At 43.6% G+C, this 24,566-nt stretch overlaps 2 protein-coding genes and 1 long non-coding RNA gene across 6 annotated transcripts in view; 2 read left to right on the forward strand and 1 right to left on the reverse strand.

The window, feature by feature from the left end:
- RRAGD (Ras related GTP binding D) overlaps window positions 1–3,528 on the forward strand; it is a 34,044-nt gene extending 30,516 nt beyond the window's left edge. The window contains exon 7 of the mRNA XM_070450131.1: window positions 595–3,528. Within this exon, the coding sequence (XP_070306232.1) occupies window positions 595–746 (152 nt within the window). The 3' untranslated portion in view covers window positions 747–3,528. The remainder of the gene's footprint in view (window positions 1–594) is intronic.
- The window catches only part of LOC139029713 (uncharacterized), a 27,921-nt gene extending 11,516 nt beyond the window's left edge, over window positions 1–16,405 (reverse strand). The window contains exon 1 of the long non-coding RNA XR_011481928.1: window positions 16,151–16,405. This is a non-coding gene — a long non-coding RNA (uncharacterized lncRNA). The remainder of the gene's footprint in view (window positions 1–16,150) is intronic.
- UBE2J1 (ubiquitin conjugating enzyme E2 J1) overlaps window positions 15,204–24,566 on the forward strand; it is a 26,755-nt gene continuing 17,392 nt past the window's right edge. For all 4 annotated transcript variants that reach the window (XM_070450127.1, XM_070450128.1, XM_070450129.1 and 1 more), the window contains exons 1-2: window positions 15,204–15,817; window positions 23,539–23,612. In XM_070450127.1, coding sequence (XP_070306228.1) covers window positions 15,787–15,817; window positions 23,539–23,612 — 105 coding nt within the window. In that variant the 5' untranslated portion in view covers window positions 15,204–15,786. The remainder of the gene's footprint in view (window positions 15,818–23,538; window positions 23,613–24,566) is intronic.

Consider the following 24,566-nt stretch of genomic DNA (forward strand, 5'->3'; position numbering starts at 1 on the left):
AAATTTACTTAATATTGAAACACCGAGAGTGTCATTGATCGTTGAATTTCTTAGCTCAGAGTTGACCTGAGGCGATGATAACCCCTCTGAAATTGGGGACTTTGTTTTCCCTAGGGCTTATGACAGTAGCTTAAATATTTCGTGAATATCTTTTCAGTAAATACTGATTGATGGGGAATGTGACCTGGAGATGTAAGCTGACCTCCAAGTCAAGGTCCGCCTCTGTTCAGAGTCAATTTAATAATGCCTTTTGGGGAAAAGATATAATAAATATTTCACTAAAGATATATATTAATTGTTCTTACAGTTTTTAATTCTGAAAGATTTTTTAAAAGGGCAGTTCAGCTGGTTCTTCAAAACTTTGGGGTCATAGACACTTTTGAAAATGTGGTATATGCTCTGGAACCGTTCGTTTGTGAAAATACATACTCACAAGACTTTGCCTGCGATGCCTGAAGCTCGCTGCAAACCTTCTAGGCAAGTCTATGGACCTTATGTTTTCTCCTCCGGCGCCCCCTACTGGCATCTCCTTGCTATGGCTGACTTGAAAGGCTTCTAGGTGACACTTAGAAACATTTTTGTTTTCTTCTCCAGGGTTGATTGACTATAATTTTCATTGCTTCCGGAAGGCCATCCATGAAGTGTTTGAGGTGAGAATGAAAGTAGTGAAATCGCGAAAGGTTCAGAATCGGCTGCAGAAGAAGAAAGGAGCCACCCCCAACGGGACGCCTAGGGTGCTGCTGTAGGTGAGATTTCAGGAACATCTTTTGAAATCAGACGTTTCAATGAAGCTGCTGCCCTGTGTTGCACTAAAGGAAGAGGAGGAAGGAGATGGGGACACAAGACATACGTTTGCTGTAAAAAAAAAAAAAAAAATCCTGCCACCCTTTCTTTTAATCTTCTCTTTTTTAAATAAAGTAAGCACTTTGAAGCAAAAACTTGTATATTAACAATGAAGTGAAATCTACTGTAACTTCATTACACAAATGTAAACTTTTATGGTCTGTAGTCAGAAAAAATCCTGTGTGCGTACTGCCAGGAACTGTATATATTTTGCACTTTTTCATGTTTTCTTTTTCTCATGGAACTAAACTTTGATAAAACAACTTTTCTAAGCTTTGTTCTGTCCTTGGTGTCTAGGACATGCATACTGAGTCCGTATCTATGGGGCAAACGGAAATTAATCAAAAAATGATGCATTAGCAATGACTTTTTTAAGCATGGGAATCTTTGCTACCAGTTGTTGAGAAAAATCATTTTTCCATGGAGGAACAGCTTGGGGCGGCAAGCTCCAGGAGCAATAAGACCTGTCCCCTGTTTATAATGGATATAAATAGAAGTTTTATAGAATAACATTAGCACCAAACTTATCTAAACATTTATATAACTGTGAGAGCGCTTCCCTACGTGACAGTTTTTTATAAAACTCTTTACCTCAATAGACATGTCTAAAACCACTTTATACAGAGAGGTTCTTTCTTTCTGCTGTGTTATTGCTGTCGTTTGGGACCATATTTCCAAAATGGTGCCAATCACTGGAGAGAAATGGGAATGTCGCTGAATTGCAGGGTTTCCGAAGGCTTTTCTGTACCTGCCACCCAGGCTAAAGTAATCTCAGAAGCTACATGGTTTCCCAAATGGAAGTGACTGGCATTTGCAGATTTAAAAATATATCCAACTTAAAAATATGTACAATTTTTCGCCTCTGTGGGATGGGCCTCTTGCCATGCAAGAATCCAAATGTTTATTTAGGACCAGTTTCTTTCTTTCTCTTTTTTACGTTGTTTCACAACCACAGGCAGCATTTCAGTTCTCGGCCAGAGAACTGAATCCTGGCGGGCACATCCGTCACCTCTGAGTCTCCTCAGCTGTGACAGGGTGCCTCATGGACTCTGCTTGTCCCCACCTTGCGACTGAGCCAGGGCTCGGCTCGCCAGCAGCGTGCTCTGCGTGGCTGAAAAAGCCGTCCTGGAAACCGCTACAGGGCAGTGGGCGAGGATGACCAGAGGAGGCATTGTAGTTAGCTATGTCTGTTTCTATGAGATTCTTCCTCCTGTGTGTACTTTAGACCAACAGCACGTGAAGAGATTCTAAATCTACCCCCATCCCAAACCATTCCAAGTAGATAATTCTAGTCTATCCCAAGGCTCAGTGCCCTAAAGCATGTTGGCAGGTATTAGAAAATATTCATATGTATGTATTTTTAGCAGAGCCTCGTAGGGATAGCAATGCTGATGCTAGCAAAAATGGATAGTTCCTAAAGCAACTTTTCCTCGAGACCGTCCGTGGCTTCTTTTCTATCCTCTCCTCGTCCATTCTTCCCAAGTCCTATTCCTTTGAGGCTGGAAACTGCAATTTGAGGTGGTAGCTGATTTGAGGTTTGAGCCCTCCCAAGGATCTGCGCATTTTGGAAGGAAATTTGTAAAAATCATGAAGGTGCCCAAACTCCCTCATGATTCCTGCTCAGAAGCGCTGTGTAGGATCCCAGGGCTCCAGGGAAGTCTTTTTCCTCATTTCCAAACCTATAACCAACACAGTACCTGGAGGCTATTCTTACAAATCTAATTCTTTAATATTTTTTACACAGTGTTTCTTTCTGAATGTTCAAATACAGAATCACTTTTCTAAAACAACTTTATCCTCAAGATAGAGACATTTGCCTAACTGGTAAATCACAGGTTACTTAGGTATATATATTATTGTAACTAGGTGGAGCTTCCATTTTTAAGCTGGGTATATGATGGGTTTTGTTAAAATGTGCCTTAAATGCCTACTACTTCAAGAGCAAATGATTCTTTGGGGGAAAGGCAAAGTTAATGCTATGGCATCAGACCCAAGTTCATGGTAGTAAGTACACTCTTTAATTAACGACACTGATATATAGACTACTGCCTCAAAGCCGTCAGCATGGCGATGACCTCTTGGTTAAAGAAAATGTCGGAGTTATGGCTAAGCATTCAGTTTCTGGAGTCTGTGCTATTGGAATCACAAAATCTCTTCAGTTTCTTTTTCACTTGTTTTTGATATGGGACTTAGCTTTCTTGTGTGTGGTCACTTTCATGTCTCAAATCCACCACTATAAATACATATAAGTATACAAAATAATGTGTAAATATGAAGCTCAAATACATGGCTATGGTGACTGCTCTGGAATATTTCTGATCATTTTCAAAGGTTGAGAACTTGACCTAGAGGTTTTCAGCTCAATTAGAACTTATATGTGGGGGTGAGACTCTGAATTATCATCTTTGTTTAGTTTCAGTAATACAGATTAGCGTATGTGGCCAGAGTGGCATATTTCTTTTCTTTTTCAGAGTGGCATATTTCTGATGGAATAGACATTAAAAACTGGTTGACATTCACAGACAGTACTATTTTGTGAACATAATATATTTTGGACCCTTAACTATAAAATGAATAAAAACACAGCAATATTGTTATGTACGGGTTATATGGGAACTCTGTTTGAAATATATTCAAGAAAAATAGCTGAATTGTCTTGATTATTAAAGTATGGTATGCATTCAATTCATGCGGACTGGATGTAATTTGTAATCAAGTATAATATGCATTGGGCTTCCCTGGTGGCTCAGTGGTAAAGAATCCACCTGCCAACGCAGGAGACTGGGGTTTGATCCTTGGGTCGGGAAGATCCCCTGGAGAAGGAAATGGCAACCCACTCTAGTATTCTTTCCTGGGAAATCCCATGGACAGAGGAGCCTGGCTGGCTACAGTCCATGGCATTGCAGAAGAGTTGGATATGACTTAGTGACTAAACAACAACAATAATATTCAATATTATGTTTTATTTGAGCAGGATGTTATTTATAACCATTGTTAAACCATTGCTTTCAAGAATATTAGCTGCCAGTTTAAAAGCATGTATCATGTGCTCATGATTTGGTAAGGATCTCATTTTATTTCAGGCGTGTTCATAACTTATCTTTCTGGACTCAGAATGGTCTCTTTCCTGAAAAGGAAGCATGGTCTTTCACATTTGTGAGGTTGCATATACTGTGCATGCATATCACTGGTTCATCAGACCTGCTGGTTTCTTTAGATAAATGTGTTTGTCCTAATTAACCAGCTCTCATATTAGGGAAATGAGGATCCATTTCTCTCTTTAAGTGGGATTTGCCTTTTTTTTTAACTCATCTCTCCATGGTCTGCCCAGGTGGCTCAGATGACAAAGCGTCTGCCTGCAATGCGGGAGACTTAGGCACAGGTTCGATCCCTGGGTCGGGAAGATCCCCTGGAGAAGGAAGTGGCAGCCCACTCCAGTACTCTTGCCTGGAAAATTCCATGGACGGAGGAGCCTGGTGGACTGCAGTCCATGGGGTCACGAAGAGCCGGACACGACTGAGCGACTTCACTTCCATCCCTCCATACTTTTGATGGGGACATGGTTGTTTTGGCTGTAGAACTTACTTCAGTAAGCTCAAGATTTTGATTCTTGCTGCTCTGGCCCTAATCCCCAGCCATCCAAAAATTCTTTTCCTAACAGTCCACCTTTTGATTCTTAGTAAGATTCCACCATATAGTGACTTTACAGGTACACTCAGAGTTCTCCGAATGGGCTAGCATAAGATGTTATATATGAAATCCTGTTTCTGATTGGAAAATCTAATTGAAATAACTACTTCCAAAATTTTTAATCAGTGTTGATATTGAGTATAGGGGAAAGAAAATGTTGTCTTTGACAACACTATGGAATACTAGTAGGTGCTGGGTGCACACAATATGCCGTGCACTGTTCCTAAGTGCTTTTCCATAGTTACCCTCGTAAGCCCAAGAAGTGGGCACTGTAACCCTGTTTTACAGTTGAGGCAGCTGAGGCCAGAGAGATGCAATGACTTGGTTAAGATACTGCTAAGTAAGGCGCGAGGCCTGGAGTCTGACCTCGGCACCCAGTCCGTCGACCGCTGCTCTAAGCACCTCGCCAGACGTCCCTTAAAGTGCCTTCCTTTGGGGACTTCCCTGGTGGCCCAGTGCTTATGACTCTGCTTCCGGTGCAGTGGGCAGAGGTTCCATCCCTTGTCGGGGAGCTAAGTGCTTCCCTTGTAGCTCAGGCAGTAAAGAATCTGCCTGCCATGCAGGAGACCCGGGTTCGATCCCTGGGTCGGGAAGATCCCCTGGAGAAGGAAATGGCAGCCCACTCCAGTATCCTTTCCTGGAAAATCTCGGACCGAGGAGCCTGGTGGGTTGCAGTCCATGGGGTCGCAAAGAGTTGGGCATGACTCGGCGACTAACACTTAACACATGCCAAGAAGCCACACACAAAAAAAATGCCCTCGTTTCATGAATAGAAAGAGAGGGACTTGAAGTTTAGGGTTTCTGCTGCATGGGCTTATGAGGGCTGACAGACGGAGGCGTTTATATACACAAGAATCAATAGGTACAGTCCTCTAATGTGCTTCACTTGGAGAAGCTCAACAAAGATGCTTTTTTTCTTCCTAATCCATTAAATAATTCTACTGCCAAAAATAATCTTAACAGCATTTAAATATCAGAAAATGTAAATCCTTTTTCTAGCCATTCGGTTTTTTTTTTTTTTTTTCTTTTTTGGGGTGGGGGGGAGCTGTGTGCAAGGCTTGTGGGACCCCTGACCAGAGACTGAACCTGGGCCACGTTAATAAAAGCACTAAGTCTAAGCACTGGACCACCAGGGAACCTACGAGCCTTTTGATTTTTTTAAGAAGCATTAGTATATCAAGCTCTAAGAAAATCAAGAGAGAATAAGCCTTTGATCTTAGTTGTATTCAATCTTTACCTTGATTTTGTAGTATATGTTATAATAACTTAAAACACCGATCTGGATGAAAATTCTAAAAGATACATTTCAACCCTAATCCTTCAGACCCATACTTAAAGTTGCCACTAACAACCTTTGCTGGACTCTTCTGTAAGAGGAACCTCCAATCTAACATGTCCAGAGTGAACTGGCTTCTTTCTTTACTAAATATTGTCTCCCTGTGATGGTGTCATCATCCTGCTCCCTAGTGTCCCTGCCAGAAACTTGTGTCTTTTTATTTTCCCCCCACAAATAGCTTTATTGTTTCCATTTGGTCTGAGGCTTGGGAGATTGCTCCAGGGTGGTTAGAAAGCTGCGGAATGGCTGCAGGAAAAACCCCTAGCACCAGAGGGCCTCCTCAAAGGCAGAAGGACTCTGGAGGCTCCGAGTTCTGCTTGGAGGGTGAGTCTTTCCAAGAGATGCTCACCAGCCTAGACTGGGGACCAGCCAGTCTGGGGAGGTAAGTCACGTGGTTGCCATCTTCTTGATGAGTTTCACCTGCTTGTCTGGAAATGGAGGCAGGACCCAGGGCATGCAGACCCAAAAGGACTTAGGAAAGTTTCTTCTCCATGAGAATGGCAACTATCTAGGCTCCTGGGTTTCACCCGCCCTCATCCTGGGGAGGCCTTTGCACGTCCCAGAAGAGTGTCCAGCCATTGCACCTGTTTTGCCTTTTAAGAGATATTGGTGCCTCTTCTTGAACAGCTTGTGGAAAAATGACCCTCGCCCACCAGAGCTGCGGCATCGCCATTCAGAGCAGAAGCCCAGAGAGAGAGGTGTGGGAGGCCCGCAAAGGCATGTTGACCCGGATGCTGACGGTGGCCTCCATCTTGGTATGACAGCTCTGATGAATCTGGGCGCTCACAGCTAATGCGTAAAGACCTAAGCTCAGAAAATGGTGCTGGAGGCCCTGGAGGCCCAGGGAAACTGAATGGCTGATTCCGAAGGTTGCGACTGGAGGTTGGAGGCTGGAGCAAAGGGCATCCCTGGGTCTGTTCTGTCCGAATATTATTGAAGAGAGATCTCAGGGGCCACAGCACACTGCTTCAGCCGCATTCTTGACTTGCCTCCTGCTCACCTCCAGGCAATCCCCAGCCCCTTCAGCTCAGCCTGACAAAGGTCTCCTGTCTCTTCTCTCTCCCCTCCGCTGTCCTGGTCGAGACCACTTCCTCCTCGTATCTGAACGTCAGCGCCCTCTCCCCGTGTCCCTCGGCCTCAGCCAGCCAGCCATTCCATCCTCTACACCAGACCTGGGCTGACCTTCTAACCGCACTCCCGACCTCATCACCGCTTGCTCACTAACACCCTTTGTAGGTTTCTGCTACAGACAGCGGTCAAACGCCTCAATGGCGCTTCCAAGGCCCTGTCTGCCCAGCCCAGCCCGCTTCTCCAGCCTTGGTTCCTCCTCCTTCAAGAGCTGCGCTGGCGGCGCACTCCTCCATCAGTCATTGTCTGAGACGTAATTTTCTGTCATTCAACAGTTACTGACAGGATCTCTATTATATGCCAGACCTTGTGCTTAGTAAAGTAGCTCAAAGACAGACACTGACAGTGCAAGGATTTTGATATCTAAAAATAATAGAAAATAAACCAGTTTTAGGCCCTGCAGATGTCACTGTCTGCAACCACAGTTGTCTTGAATCTTACTTACATTCTCCAGCAAAGACCATGGAGGGCCATAACCAGTATCTGAAAAGTTGAGTTGTTCTTCTAAGAGCAGACAAATAGTGATACTTTAATATATTATTAACATATTTTTACATGTAAATCCATGGCTAATTCATTTCAATGTATGACAAAAACTACTGTAATGATGTAAAGTAATTCGCCTCCAACTAATTAAAAAAAAAAACACATTTTTTATCTACTGTAACTATTATGTTGGCCAAAAACTTCGTTCAGGTTTCTGAACAAACTTTTGCCAACCCAGTAAATGTAAGAAATAGAATGTGAAAGTAAACATGTTTACTGAAGTAGTGCCTTCCCTATTGAGAAAAGAGGTACATTATCTTAAAATTGTGTTGTGTTATTTTGATGTTCAGACTTTTCTAACTTAATCCACATGCAAAGTCAATATGATTTCCAAATTAGATTTAATAAAAAGTTTATCTTACAGATAAACTTTAATTTTTTACTTTAATAAAATTTTCTTTATTTATTAAAACTTTTATTTTAATAAAACATTTATAATACAGAGCTTTTCAATCTGTGTGTACCAGGAACTGTGAGTGCTGGCCAAGGTGATGTTTATATCCTCCTAACCTGTTGATATGAGTTACAGTGGAAGGTGTGAGGCAACGCTGATGTAGGAAATAAGGCTAATACAGACCTTTTTATTTATTTATTTGGCCACACTGTGTGGCTTATGAGATCTTAGCTCCCCAACCAGGGATTGAACCTGCACCTTCAGCAGTCTTGATAGAATATTATGGTTTTTAGTTTCAATAAATGATTTACAGTTAAAGCTGAGATGGAGTTTCAGTCTTGAAAAGAAACTATTGTAAAAAGCAGAATGAAAAAAAAAAGAAAAGCAGAATGACCTTGTGAATTCATACCCAAAGCAATGTCTGAATGGGATGCTTAACACTGCCATAGGGCAGAACTATAGGAGTTAACCCTTTATGAAATCCATTTTTAACTTTCTGTTGTGAGACACAATAAACACTTCACATTGCAAACTGTCATGCCCTCATACTTGCAGATGTTACTTTTTAAAGATCTCTCAAGGCATTCTAGTGTTTTTCCTCTTTCTTTTATACAAAAAAAAGACCTCACAATCCACTCTTGGGTCATGGCCTGCCATTTGTAAGCACTGCTAGAAGAAACCCACTGACAAGATCAAAGATACCTGAGGATTTTCTTTCTAACCTAAAATATTTTCCTTCTCTCTTTTAATTTTAAGATCTTAACAAATGTAGGGAAATTCTGAGGAAGCTCTTTAATTTTTCTTTCATTTGATCCAGGCTTTCAGCTGTGTCAATCAGAAAAATTTCACTTTTGCTGTCAGTAGAGATTTTACTGCATCTCAGAAGCCATTTGTTAAACAAAGGACAGGTGTTTTGTTCCCTTGAATATTCACAATCTCCACAAATAGATATTCTTGTATTTCTAATACCTTTGTAAGAAGCTTACTACTACTGATTTCCAGGGCTTGTTCTCCGAAGTCATAACCTCAGGAATAATTAATAAATATGTCTTCACCATTTTCCCCTGATTCTGCTAGATGGCCTTTATAAGAAATTTTATAAAAAATGTATAAGAAATTTGTCTCATTGCTTTAGGTCCTTACAAGAGATAGTGTCTTCTTGGAGGATTTTTTTCATAAAGGACAAAGACAAAATATAAGGCAATTCTCTTCTGAAGAATGATATTTTGGGGAAAAGTTTGCTTTTTAATCCTGGCATATATGGTATATATTTCCATTGAAGAACATTTGCACCTGAAGCCTGCTTCAGCTTCTGGGGAAGTCAGACTGGCCCAGCTGTTTTCTCACAAGGTGCGATAAGGCAGACAAAGTATGGGACACCTTTTGGTTATTTTATGATGAAAGAATACATCGTAGGAAGTCCAGGACCACTTTTTTTTTTTAAAGAGGTGGATGACTTGGTTATTATTCAAAATTTGCCTACAATTGTAAAGAGTATTTTACCAGGAAGCAGGTAAGGTTGTTTGTGCAAAAGGCATTAATATTGTCTAATGTTCTGTGGCTGTAGAATTACTGTGAGTCCCATAATTCCTGTATGCCTTGAGCATCATCAATAGAATGTTTCACACATCTATGGACTATGTTTTTTTTGAAAGTTTGTGGATGCTATAGTGGTAAATACAATTTTATTTAAAAGTATTGAAGTTTTGATAGTGGTTTTTTTGGTCATTTTGCATTTTCCTAACGAATAGGAACTGAAAATTCTGTGAGTGTAGAGAGCAGAGTTCCCAGCTATTCTGACTGCCCTGTCGCTGACCAAGTGTTACCCCTCAGCAAGTGGCTAAAAGGAGTCCAGAGAATGACAGACTGGGGTGACAGGATACGGGGACACAAGAAAAAAAGGCACAGACTGGGTGGCAGAGGGACAGTGCCCAAGAGCTGTTAGGAAAGGACTGCAGGTGCCAGGGGGAACGCGGCTGCGCCTGGCTCTCTAGCTGCCGTCATGAAGTACCTTACCCATGCACACCAGTTTTATCTTAGCTGCAGGTGTTTCCTGTAGAGCCAAGTTTAACAAGTGAAAGATCTCGTGTCTAACTCATCAGTTCATCAGAACTAAGGAGTAAGAAATAAAGTATTGTCATTTTTGTTGTTATTTTTAACAGCACCTTTATTTTAAAAAAAAGAAGAAATGCAATCACGCAAATAAAGCAAAAGCCCAATACTAAGCAGGTTTGCTTTTCCTCATCCCTAATATCAAGAGCTGTAGTTGGGGGAAGATGTCAGATAAATTCAAAGATACAGTAGCAAATTAGGTTTTCAAGAAAGGACATGATTTTTAAGAAAGTCATAGTAAAAATTATTTTAATAATGTTGCAAACAACTATTAGAAAATGTTCTTTGCTTAATAATGGGGAAAACTTTTTTTTATATATTTACTTGGCTGCACCGGGTCTTAGTTGCAATACACAGGATCTTTAGATGCAGCATGCAGGAAATTTAGTTGCGGTATCTGAAGTCTAGTTCCAGGCCCCTGCACTGGGAATGCGGAGTGTTGGCCACTGGACCCTCAGGGCAGTCCCAGGGAAAACTTTTTGAAATGTGGTACACGTCATCTGGTGGAAGGAATCCACCTCACTAGTATTGTAAGCACTCCCCTGGTTTCAGGTATACTCACTTGATACCTCTCCAGAATATTTTTTTCTGGGATATAATATTAGAAAAATGTTCACATAGAATGAGCAGGGAAGACATTTTGACTATAGCAGAAATTAAGAAAGAAAAAATGAAGAAGCAGTTTCTCTCCTGGATGCCTCGACTGGCCACCAGATGGTAGACAAAAACGAAACTCTTATGCCTGCAATGCAGAAAGGTGAGGCGCGAAAACAACAAAGAACTCCTTTCCGGCTGACATTTTCGCTTAGGTAACCAGAGTTTAAACGAGTGCCCAATAACGACCAACATCTCCTAACATTAATACCAGCCAGCAAGGTAGTACCATGTTAACCACCACAAAGGGGAAATCCTGGGGTTTGAAGAAAATTTGAAAATCTATGGCAGGTTCTTCTTTTTAAATGAGAAATCAAAACCTCATGAACTATTCAAAGTAATTAATAAAATATAAAAAGTTCATATATGGCTTTTTGAGATTTCTTCAATTTGCATTATATACTAGGAAGACACTGACATAAAATTTGTCAGTTCAAACTGTTAATTCAACTAAGTTAAATTTTAAAGATCTAATTGGCTTTATTGAATGATTCATGAATTGGGCTGCTACCCATGTAGCAAGTAGAAAGGAGTTCCAAGAAACCTTAGTAGGCAGAATTGGGGAATAGGTGCATCGTTACAGTTTTAGAAAACCTACCTATTGGTATGGCAGGGAACTATGTGGAAGGTTACCGCGTTGGTGCCGACCAGAAAATTCCAGACTGACCAGTTAAGAATGCATTCTTGGAGGAGGTTGTAACTGCAATTAGGTTGGGTATTGAATATTGGTTTGCTGATGGGGGGCTTAACACAAGTGACTCCATTTTGGGCCTGCCATTTCTTTTTTAACTATACAAGTTATGATAGCGCTGCTGCTTACAAAACAAGTAATCCAGTTAGCTGATGACAGATATTTTTAGTATAAAAAAATAATAGAATTTCAACTGTGTTATACCTATGCTTCCTAAACAAAGGCTAAAGGTCACTACACTACAGTGTTAATCATGGTCATTTCTGAAAAGAACTATAGGAGAGTTGTATTTTATTCATATTCCAATATTAAACATCAGGCATGTTATTACTTTTATGACCAGGACAAAAACATTTTGGGGATTCCCTGATGGTCTAGTGGTTAGGACCCCTGCGCTTCCACCGCAGGGGGCTCAGGTTCCATCCCTGATCTGGGAAATAAGATCCCGCATGCCCAGCAGCGTGGTCAATAGAAAAAAATTCTAAGGGCAGATTCAAACAGTTACTAACACGGGAAGTGATGGAATGCAGAAACAAAGGAAACACACTCAAGAAATAATAGCGCAGCCAGAAATCAGAGTTCTAGTGCCTCCTCAAGGGAGATATATAAAACAATGTATCTTTTAGTCTTTCTATAGGAACTAAGGCGCCCCTCTCAGGTGGAGGATGGTAACTTCAATTAGTCAGTTCAATTAGATCAGTTGTGTCCAATTCTTCGGAACCCCATGGACTGCAGCATGCTAGGCCTCCCTACCCATCACCAACTCCTGGAGTTTCCTCAAACTCATGTCCATTGAGTCAGTGATGCCATCCAACCATCTCATCCTCTGTCGTTCCCTTCTCCTCCAGCCCTCAATCTTTCCCAGCATAAGGGTCTTCCTCCAGTGAGTCAGTTCTTTGCATCAGGTGGCCAAAGTATTGGAGTTTCAGCTTCAGCATCAGTCCTTCCAATGATTATTCAGGACTTATTTTCTTTAGGATGGACTGGTTGGATCTCCTTGCAGTCCAAGGGACTCTCAAGAGTCTTCTCCAACACCACAGTTCAAAAGCATCACTTCTTCGGTGCTCAGCTTTCTTTATAGTCCATCTCTCACATCCACACGTGACTACTGGAAAAACCATAGCTTTGACTAGATGGACCTTTGTTGGCAAAGTAATGTCTCTGCTTTTTAATAGGCTGTTCACATTGGTCGTAACTTTTCTTCCAACAAGCAAGCGTCTTTTGATTTCATGGCTGCAGTCACCATCTGCGGTGATTTTGGAGCCCCAAAAAATACAGCCTCTCACTCTTTCCACTGTTTCCCCATCTATTTGCCATGAAGTGATGGAACCACATGCCATGTCCTTAGTTTTCTGAATGTTGAGTTTTAAGCCAACTTTTTCACTCTCCTCCTTCACTTTCCTCAAGAGTTCTTTAGTTCTTCTTCACTTTCTGCCATAAGGGTGATGTCATCTGCATATCTAAGGTTATTGATATTTCTCCCGGCAATCTTGATTCCAGCTTGTGCTTCATCCAGCCCAGCATTTCTCATGATGTACTCTGCATACAAGTTAAATAAGCAGAGAAACTTCAGGCTGAGCACAAGATTCCTGGCGCACCACCCTGTTACCTCACCATCAACCAATCAGAAGAAAGTCACACACCTGGGAGTCCTAGAACTCCCCAGAAAATCATCTGGGAGTTCATGTTTTTTTGAGCAGGAGTCACTCACTCTCTTAGTTTGGCCCTTGCAGTGAACTGTTCTCTGCTCCAAACTCTGGCGTTTTGGTTTGTTTGACCTCACTGTGTTGAACACGTGAACTTGCAATCAACAGCACTTCAAGGATACCTCTGAGGTTCTAAGAAGCATGTTCCTCTTTTCCAATGGCAGGGAAGAAAGGCTTTACATTAATATAAGACAAGAAAGACAGCCTGATTCCTTTTTATTGCAGAGAAAACAATCCCAGTTTCAGAGTCGGAAGACCTGGATTTGAATCAGGGTCCTTCCAATTTCTAGATAAGTAGCCTTCAATGTAAGTCAATGAAACTTGAAGAACCTCTGTAAATTGGATTTCAAAGTATTCAAATCAAGAAATTAATAAAAACCTAGAAAATTTCCTTTAATCAATATGATAAAAAATAATATGTCAGAAAGATATGTCAACTGGAAAAAAAAATGCACATTCTAAATGTTGAGAATTCTGTTTTATTTGGTGGCCTTACTGAGGACTTTAGCCTAGGATGCTGCCTCTCAGGTATCTCTGAGGAGTCGTTCCAAATTGGTAAGAGAGGAGCCAGAATATACAGGAGTTCTTGCTGGGAAAAAACCAACCAAACAAAAAATGTAAAAAACATGTAGTTGAACAATAAAAGATTACTGTTAATCACAAAAATACAGGTATCTCAAGTTCATGATTTTAGTGCTTTTCTACCTATGAGAAGATGCAAGAGTCTGGACTCTGAACTTGTTCTGTCCACTCTCCAGGGCCAGTATCCTGTTTTACCTTATCCTGAATTCCCCTCAGGTGCACCTTCAAGGGCAATTGCAACAGCTGATGGCAGGCAGACGTCCTCTGTTCACTGAAATGGCAGGCAATATTTTGGGGGGCCACAGATAAGAGCTTTTAATGTAGTTGAAAACAGAATTTAAGCTTGAGTTCTCTGAGACCTCAATTGTCTTCCTCTGTCAAATGGGTATAAATAACCCATGTCACTACCAGTGAAAAGGTAAAACTTTTCCCTTATGAGTCCTTGGCTGAAACCCCTTGCAACAGACAAATGAACAAAAGGAAAAACAAGCTGAATAACTCCCTGAGTCACTACCAAAGGTTAACAGTGTCTTCAGCTAAAGACAGAAGAAAGCTGTAGGGGGACTGAAGGAGGCCAGCGATGAAAGGGCATAGGGAAAGCACCTAAACAGGGGTAAAGGCTGTTTCGAAGATTTGTTAGCATCTCCTCCATTGGGATTCTCTTGCCATTTCGTCGACTTTCTCAGACACTGGTGGTTCAGGCCGTAAAGAATCCACTTTCAATGCGGAAGACCTGGATTCGACCCCTGGGTTGGGAAGAATCCCCTGGAGGAGGGGAGGGCAACTCTCTCCGGTATTCTTGCCTGGGAAATCCCCAGGGACAGAGGAGCCTGGCGGGCGACAGTCCATGGGGTTGCAGAGTCCATGGGGTCGTGAGAAGACACAGCTGAGCGACTAGGCCCAGCACAGCAAAAAAATGTGTTTGAAAACACGCGAATTTCCCTCAGGAAAGGGTAAATTCTACTCTGTTTTCAGAGATTCTCTTGTGCCTGCTCTTTCTCAAAAATATTCAGCTCAAGATAATCCTTATGCCAAAGAGGGATATTTTGGGGTAGCATATTGTTAAAAGAAAGTTTTCCATTTTTATGTAACAAAATAAAATTTGTCCAACCTGATTAACCCTCTTCATTCCACATAGAATTCTCACCTTCCCTCTTCATCCACTCCATCGTCCCAGTCCCTTCCTAAATCCTTGTCCCTTTTTAAGTCTTTTTCGTGACGTCAGTTTCTACAATGAAGCCTGCAATGTGTTCTTTGAGGGGATACCTTTCATATATGTATGCTTCCCAACCCAATTCTTTTTTAAAAAATCTCCCCAAATGCTTAACTAACTGCCTTGCACCTAAGCATATTTGTCTAGGGGGAAAATGTTATAAGAACCCTTCTCATTCTCTTATCACTGGATTTCGCCTTTCCTGCTTCACTGTTTCCACCCCAAACAGCTACCGATCTGAACACAAAGCAGTTGGCAGTGGCCGGTCCACACGGGCGCCGGGCCGGGGAGGCTCGGAACCGGTCTCGAGGACCTGGGCCCCGATCCGCCCGCAGCGAGGACGGCCGGGGCGCTTCGGCCGCGCCCTTCCAGGGGGTTCCCGCGAGCGCCTGGGGAGCCCGGGTGGGGCCGGCAAGGGCAAGACCCGAGCGCCGCCCGCTCCTGCAGATCCCGGCGTGCGCGTCGCGGGGCCGGCGAGAGGACCAGCGGCCGAGCCGCGCCCCCGCCACGAAGCGACTGCCACGTCAGGACAACTTCACAAAACCTGGGCGAGGGCGGGTGACGCAGGCCGGGCGGCCGCGGCGGCGTGGGGCCCGCGGCCAGACGAGGAGGCTGACCTCCGGCCCAGCCCCGGCTTCCGCGACACCCCGGCCGGCGCCGGCGCCTGCCCGGCCCTCTGGGAGGCGGGGGAGCAGCGGAGGAGGCGGCGCCACCGCGGGGCCCGCGCCCCCCGCCCCGCCCCGCCCGCAGCCCCGGCCTGGGCGGGGCGGCCACCGCGGAGGCGCCTCGGCCAGACCCGGTCGGCCCGAACCGAGCGGAGACGCGGGAGGCGGCGGCGCGCAGAGGCGGCAGCGGCGGGCCGGGAGGCTGGAGCCGAGCCAGCCACCCGCCATGGAGGCCCGCTACAACCTGAAGAGTCCGGGTGAGCGGGGCCGTGGGCGGGGGCCGGAGCCGCGCGGCCGGCGCGAGGGGGGAGTGACCCGGGACCCCGGGGACCCGCGCCGCGGTCCCCTCGCGTCGGCCGCCACTCGCCGCTCCGCTCCCGGTTCCGCGCTCTACGCCAGCCCGCCGCCTGCCGGGCTGGTGCAGGCCGCGGAGCCGGGCGGCCCGGCGGGCTCAAGACCTGGGGTCTCCCCGCCGCACCCCGACTGCCCTTCCCTCGTTTTCGCCACGTAGACCTGGGTTACCAGCTCATCCCCGGGAACAGGTGTAATGGTGATGGCCGTGAGTAATAGAGATCACCCCCTTGCCCTACCTGCGCCTGGAACACGGTCGTTAGCTCTTCTCCGTCGCCGCCACCGGACTTTTATTAGCTGTTTGACTCACTCTTATTTGAGGATTTCGTTTCAACGTCCTGTTTGCAGTCTTTGGGGCAAATAGAATTAGAGACATATGTTCTGGAAATGTTCTGGACTAAAGCAGTTAACCAAAAAGCTAAGAACACCAGTCGAGCCATGTACTTTAGAACTAACCATGATTTTCACACTGGTGTGATGTATGTATGTCTCTGTTCAGGCATAGAAACTTCTCTTCCTGTATTTAATAGACCTGCTTCATTCACAGAAGCAGCCAAACAATCCTAGCCTCAAATACTTTTCTGGTGTATAATAAAGAAGCGGGCTTCCCTGATGGCCCAGCGATAAAGGAATCCGCCTGCCAGCGCAGGAGACGCGGGTTGGATTCTGGTCGGGAAGATCCCCTGGAGGAGGAAATGGCAACCCACTCCAGTTCTTGCCTGGAGAATCCCTTGGACAGAGGAGCCTGGCGGGCTACAGTCCATGGGGTGCAGAGTCAGAAACGACTTGGCGACTAAACAACAAAATAAAGAAGCCCGAAAAGTAAGCAGCTCTCAGATTAAGATAGGCTTGAAACAAACCTTTGGATTCTATAAGCGGTATTGGATGTGTACCTTGATAAATTTGTTCAGAGGGAGAAACTCCACACTTCAGGTCTAAATAATCTTAATAAAGGATTTTAGTGATGGTTTGGCCAACCTTTATTGGTTCTTTTTTTTTTTTTTTTTTTCCTACGGAAGAAGCAACTTCTCAGTAAGAATCAGCAAGATCAGCATGCTCATGGAGAGAGTCGATACTGTGAATCTTGGATTTTTTTAGTGACTTAAAAACATAACTAAGACTGAGGAAAGCCTGAGGATACTGATTGAACAGAGCTTTGTTAACTTGAGTGCTGTCAGGCTAAGAAACGTTCTCGGTAACCAAGTGTTGCAGAATCAGTCATAACGTTTGGGGGAGCCATAGACTTAAAAAAAAAAAAAAATCCGCGGAAGGGTTTGGACTCCAAGAAATACGTTTATAGGATTCAGTTTCAGTGGATTCACCACCCCTGCTATCCTCAACCCATTCCCAAGAACGCCAGGGGAGGAAAGGGGAGATGAAAGAGAAAGAGGGAAAGAAAAGCTTCATTTTAAGATTAGATGGGGGAATGTTTAGAACGTTAAACTTGTGCTAGATTTTGATAAAAATATGTGGGTAAAACGGAGGGTGACTTTTTGGTCACACGGTACTGAGTTCCTTGAGACAGCTGAGGTACTTAGTGGAATGTCCAGAGAATAATGAAAATGAGTAGCAGTGCAGTTTGGAGTGGAGTGTTGGTGGGGCCCAGGAGATGGTTGTCAGAGGACTTTGCTGAATTCTGATAGGTTATTGTACCTGAGACTGTGATAAGCTTTTAAAGTCCTTCAGACTTTTTGTTCTCGTTTCTGCACCGTGGGACCTGCTGTAAGGCAGGTGCTGGCTGAGCTCTCTTTGGTAGACATGCTTCTAGCTGTGTAATTTTCGGTTTCGTTTCCTCAGAGCTAGTGCTGCTGCTCTAAAAAAGAGGTTTTTAAAAAACTTTAAAAAAAAATTCTACAGATCTTTTGGTGTTCATAGAAAAGTGAATTAGCCAAAATATGGAACTTGTTGAAAGTGCGGGAAGCGTAGTGAAAATGTCTTCTTTTTTTCTGTCTTGTAATACTTTTTAAGGTAATGAATGCATGAAAGGAAGTGGTTAAAAACGCTGCACAATGTAAGAGCTATAACCCTTTTTCTATCTGACATGGAATTGTCTTGGCAGCATGGATGGGACGATTAAGCTAAGACGATACAAATAACTGGTTAAAGGCCAGTTTGTTAGCATATGGATAGTAAATTTGTTCATTTTATAGATGGAAAAATTATTTTTAATGATTTTTCTAGGATGGACCTGTGATAATGGGCAGAACTCTTATGTGAGGCCACCTCATAAGCCTCTGACTACCCTGTCAGTAGTTGCTTCTGGATCAGGCACCCTGCTCTCTTTTTTGGGTCTGTTCTGGTCTAAGTATCAGGATCTCAGAGTACACAGTAAGGGGACATACGTGTAAAGAATTTCCTGTGGCAAGATTTCTTCAGAAGGGCCCTATCTGCTTGCTCAGCAGATGGCTGGCACATGAGAAATTGGTGGGAAGGCACCCATTACCTCCATCAGAAATGTAGCAGTCACTCCCTCCATGGGTTCCCTGGTACCGCAGCGGTAAAGAATCTGCCTGCGGCGCAGGAGCCACCGGAGATGCGTTCCATCCCAGGGTCGGGAAGGTCCCCTGGAGGAGGGCGTGGCAGCCCACTCCAGTGTTCTTGCCTGGAGGATCCCTTGGACAGAGGGGCCTGGCGGGCTGCAGTCCACGGGGTCGCAGAGAGTCGGACACGACTGAGCAACTAAACACGGAGGGCTGAATCTGATTTGATCCTTGCCTTCCTCACCAGCCTCATCTCCTACCACTGTTATGCTCCTTTGCATTTTCACCATCTACCCGTTTGCCTGAGTGATTCTCCAGATGGAGCAGCTCTCACCTGTATGCCTTGGTCCCTGTTGGAACCTCTGCTTGGAATGCCTTCTGTTTTATTCATGTGGAATTCCTATTAATTCTTCAAGCTTCTTTAAGGTTCCACCTTGTCCAGCTTCCCTAGGCATGCTAAGTAGTCTGTATAATTGTGCATCCTTGGTCAGTATTTCTATTTTAATCGTTTTCATGTCTTTTTACAAGCTTTTTGAAGACAAGAAGCAGTTTGGGTCATTCTTCTATCTCCATAACTCAGATATTCTTTAAATGTTTGTCAAATATATTACCTTTGCAAGATCTTCCTGGGCAGAAATATCAGTCCTTAAATATTTGTTTAAGTGTCTTCACTGTGGGAGCAGGAAGAGGCTCTTGGGGAGCATAACATTGGCTTCACATCCTTGATAAGCCTGTCTCCTGCATTTTACCCATGCTTTGGAGGGTGATGATATCAAGATATTTATTTTCCAAGAGAATATAGATGCATGAGAGTGACCAGTAAATGATTCCCTTTTCCTGGAGCGTTGTCTCCAAAGTCCAGTGAATTACCTGAGCCTGTGAAGAATGCTAATGGGAGGCCCTGGGAACCTAGAGATTGCATCCAGAGTGATCATGTGGCCTCCATGAAAAGAAGAAAGCAGGAATGCATGGGCTCCCCACCTTCCTTTCCTTTCCTATTACAGCTTATCTTACCATGGTTGGAGAGTTCCATTTACAACCTTGCGAAGAGATAAGAGAGGAGCTGGAATGGGAAAAGTCTCCTCACTAGCCACGTGGTAGCAAGAGATGGAGGGTCAGGAGCATCCTGTGCTCCAGCCCTGGTCTCCAGGCAGTCCTTTGAGTCTTGACCACCCCATAGCAGTGACGTTTCTTTTGCGGGCAGCGAGCCATGCCATGTTGCCAACTTCATATGCTTAAGGCCTATATTTGAACCAGAGAGAATCATCGAAGGACCTTAAATCCCAGTCCATGTCTGGCCTGGGGAAGGGGCAGGGGGTGAAAAGGAAAGGAGAATTACGTGAAGAAATTACTGACTTTCATTTGACAGATATAAACATTGCAGCAGAATAAGATTGGGAGACTTTTCAAGTATTTAGAGCTGCAAATTGTCAGAGCCAATTTTAATGCAGCTCTAATTCCAGAGTCCATGTTATTTTTCACAGAAGTGTTCATAGTATGTGTTGTTTCAGGAAAAATAGATTATAAGAACACTAGAATAGTTTTACCTTCTGTGTGACCATGTACTTTGGCTCTCACATGGTATTGTCCTTAATGTTGGCCCATGAACTAATAAAATCAACTTGTTTAATAAAGCCATGTGAAACCATGCACCTCATATTAAGACTTGAACTCACTTGGCCCGGGCTTGAACTCAGCCAGAACCCAGAGTCCTCCAACTGGGATCACACATCTGGCCTCAGCACATAATGAAGCTCAGGTTCTTGATGTCTCATCGCAGCAAGAATTTGGTGAGAGACAAAGTGATGGATAAGAAGTGGATTTAGAGAGAAGCAGACTCTACAGACAGAGTGTAGGCCATCACAGAAGGCGGAGAGGTGCCTGGGAGTACGACGTGGTTAGCTTTCACGGGCTGGGTAATTGCGTAGGCTAAGGAGCGGGAGGCCTGTAATAGCTGTTTTGGGGGAGGGGGCGGGGACTTTTGGAGTTGGCCCCGCCCACTCTTCGGCGGAGGAACCGCCCTGGAAGTGTCACGGCGCCTGTCGGTGTGTGCTTTAGCTCGCTGAAGTGTTGGAAAGAGCATAGACATGTGCTGAGGCCCGGGGTCTGGTGGAAGTCCACTTGTCTGCATCTTGGACCCCTTTGGTTCTGATCGGTTTCTGTTGCTGACGGGCCTTGGGCCACGTCGCTCTTTCAGAGGTTGCGCTCTGCCCCTTTCCCTGTTGTTTCTGTTGAGCCAATGATTGTTCCTTTAATCTTTCTTGCAGCAGTTCCGACCCTTCCATACATCTCTCATAATATCCATTGGACGTTTATTTTCTTCTCTCCTAATAAACTGAGTGAGGAAGAGGCAGAGGAAAATGTGGTAAGGTGATAGAATGAATAAAATCTGACCTCTTCAGCTTATGCAGCCAGCTGATGAGAAATAAAGAAAAAACAGTTTCCTTGGCATCTTTGATTGCTGACAGCAGCAATCATGTTAAACTAATTAACTTCATAACAACTTTCATGATTTTATTTATATCTGGTAATATTAACTTAATGATATTTTTACATGGCTCTAAACCAAGGGTTTTCAATTCTTTTTCTCTGGGCCTCTTAGATAGAATAGGTGGAAGGAGGTAGATAGCTTAGAGGTCCTTCCATGCTAGCCTGCTGTTATCTGTTTTACATATTGAGGTTCTCCTTAAAGTGTTCTTTGAACAAAGGATTTTATCTCATCAAATGAATTTGAAAACCACTGCTTTTAATCAGATCCTTGGAGAGCATTTTGTTGGGGGCAGATACTAATGTTCATTTCAGCTAATATTTGAGAGTTTACTGAGTGCTGAGTTCTGAGGAGACTTCAGTGAAGTAGATGTTATTGAACACGAAAGACAGGTGTTAATCACTAGTGAGAGGTGAACTTTATAAAAGAGAAACTATAGAGTGTTGTGAGTGGGGCTCAACACAGTCTCCAGAGCAGTGGTTCCCAAACCTGACTGACCACTGAAAATAACCTGGAGAGCATTCCTGGCGTCCACCCTCCTCCCAGGACCCCTCGGGGGCTTTTATGTGTCCTGATGGGAATCTAGTCACTCCTCTGAGAGTGGACGAAGGAGGCGTCAAGGAGACCCTTCTGAGTGAATTTCTTAAGGGTCCAGTGAGAGCCAGACTCGATGAAGTGGGGGATGGGGGCAGGAGCAGCCCTGAGGAACGGGCGTGTAAGGAGGGAGTCGGAAACAAGGCGGGACGTGCGCAAAGAGTTGAGCGAAGCCTAGTGACTGGGACCCGGGGTGGAGGGTGGGTCTCAGTGTGTACATGTGTCTAATAAAGCATTTATTGTGTTACTTGCCTTGACTTCTTCCCCAAGACTATAAGCTCCTTGAAAACAGAAGCTGTATTTTAGTTTGCTTGTAGCTATAGCATCTGCTCCGCAGAGTCAGACACCACTGAAGCAGCTTAGGATACCTAGCATCGAGTGTGAGCTCGGTGAATATTTACTGATCAGGCGAACAAATTCTCTGCCTACAGGCTTAGTTCAGAGTAGGAGATGGAAAAGAATATTAGTAGTTATGGAACAGGATAGTGACTTGAGAATTTTTTTTCCAGCGTAGGAACCCTTGAGTAAAGTGAAATTTTATGCAAAGTCCTGATACACAAGGAGCTGTCTGGTGGTTTATGCGTGAGCTCTTTCTCAGGTGGCCTCTCCCCACAGCATGCCAGTCTGCCCCCGCACGGCTACTTTTTGTTTCCTTTGCTTTCTCATACCCAGCTGGGTAACTCCCACTGTCTTTCTTTCAGATCTCAGCACCTGACCCCTCTTCTCTTCCGTCTGCTCGCAGGTTAGGTGCCCACCTGGGGCGTACCTCTCTCCTGGCGCGTGTTCAGCTATGTTAGTTTGTTCTCAAGCAGAGTCTCAGAGAGCCTTGAGCTATCCGGTGTTTCTCTGGCTTTGCTATTCTGGATCCTACACCAGTATCCTGACATTTTTTTAAGCACCTAAAGCTTGAGGGTGAGGGGGTGGGATCAAAGGATTGACCTTTGTGAACCAACATTCGAGGAAAGAGGGTGCAGATACACATGGGACTCTAAACGTCCTGGCTGCTCACAGTCATCCATCGTGGGGATAAAGTCTGCCATTAACTGAAAGAGGTGGAAGAGAAGAGAGCGAATAGGTATGAAGTAGTCTTGGGGTACCACTTGGAGGTGCTGGGTGGGGTTTACTGGAGAGATATAGGACGTTGTGTGGCATTATGTGCGGCACTCCCTGTCCCAGCAGAGGTTGTTAATAACACCTCTATAATAGCGTCAATGGGCCTGTGTCCATGACTTTTTAAACCCCATTCAGTAATGCTTAGCTGTTTGGGTATAGACTCCAAATTGGAAGATGGTTGGGTTGGCTCAGTTAGAATTGAATTTAGGGGACTATGAAAGGGGAACATCTAAGAGCCAAGAGCATGGATAGATGGAAGTGAGTATAGGTACAGGTGGCGTTAAGAAAGTTGTGGGGTCAGGGGATTGGAGGTTTTAATTTAGCAAATAATCATTTCAAACAGGAATTCAGTTAGGGCTGTGGAGATTCAGTGACGTCGGGACAGTGCCATTAAGTCAAAGAAGATATTGAGTGGAAAGTCCTGAGGCTGAGGATATTAGGGGGTTTACTGTTCATGAGCATAAGTGCCAGAGGCCATGTTTCCTGTTACTGTAGATATTTTAACAAGGTACAGTTGGACTGCCTGTGTTGAAATCCTAGTTCTGTCATTTACCAGCTATGTAACCCTGGATATGTATAATCTCCCCATATCTCAGTTTCTTCATCTGGAAAATGGGGATAAAGACAGCACCTATCTCAGTTGTTTTGAGGATTACTTGAGTTAATATTTGAGTGCCACCTAATAGGGAGTGTATATAAGTACTTACTAGAGAAAACTAGTGTCTCTGAGACTTCCCTATGTATTTAATTTAATATATCACTCTTCTAGTGCCTAGCTGCCTTTTCTTCCTCCGTTATTACTATTCTCGCATAATTAAATCATATGCTGTAGTCAGTAAGTCCTCTGCACGTTTTTTGTTGAAGTAGGAACTTATTCATTAGGCCTGTAAATCTGCTAATCACATGGAAAAAGTATATTTGAAACATCTCTATCTTGTGAATTCTGTTTCAGCTGTTAAACGCTTAATGAAAGAAGCAGCAGAGCTGAAAGACCCAACAGATCATTACCACGCACAGCCTTTAGAGGTCAGTTTCCGTCTCTGTCTTCTGAGTTTCTTATTTTTTCACTGCATTGAATCATTATAAATGTGTTTGGTATGCTTTATTGATATATTTTATTCCCTATATTTTCTGAGTATTTTTTTAAACCATTAAAAAAAATTAAAGTACAGTTATTTACAATGTTGTGGTAGTTTAAGGTATACACTGAGTATTTCTGTTAGCCATTCAGAATCAGATGTTCTAGAAGAAGCAGATGTCTGGTCTCTATCAAATGGGTCTCAGGGACTTTCCTGGTGGTCCATTGGTTAAGACTCCAGTCTCCCACGGCAGGAGTTCAGTCCCTGATGGGGGAACTAAGATCCCCCATGCCATAGCTCGGCCAAAAAAAAAAGGAGGGGGCTTCAGATACGAAATTAGTTTAGGTATGAGGGAGAAAAGTGGGAAGAACTCCAGACTCTATTTGGGAGACTCAGCCCCGTGAGGGGTCTCTGCAGCTTGTTTGGGCTTTTTATACAAACGTCTCCACCTCTACTTCAGTCTTCCGGTCTGTGAAAGGAGGGTATTTAAATGTGCCCCGTCTCGCTTTCATGGTGATGGTGAGACTAAAATGTAATAATGTTCGTGCAAGTATTTTGCGAACTATGAAGTACTTGGTATCCGATGATATTAACATATGATGTTAATATTACTGACCACTTACTAATAAGCTTTTTGGCATCTATGACGGATAAATTTGGAAAGTGCTAAAATAATCCAAATTTATAGTAGATTATTTGATTATATAAATAATAATTTTCATTAATTGGGCTTTAGGGGTTATTTATCAGTTTAATTAAGTCTATAATATTTTTAGATCAAATAATTTAATAAAAATAAATAACTTTTAATAAAAATAATTTAATTAATTAACTAAATCCACATCCAGAGAACAATCAAGCATGAACTCAAAATAAATATATTTTTAGACATACAAGAGTA

Source organism: Odocoileus virginianus, chromosome 19, assembly GCF_023699985.2.
Source record: "Odocoileus virginianus isolate 20LAN1187 ecotype Illinois chromosome 19, Ovbor_1.2, whole genome shotgun sequence".
Classification (NCBI taxonomy): Eukaryota; Metazoa; Chordata; class Mammalia; order Artiodactyla; family Cervidae; genus Odocoileus; species Odocoileus virginianus.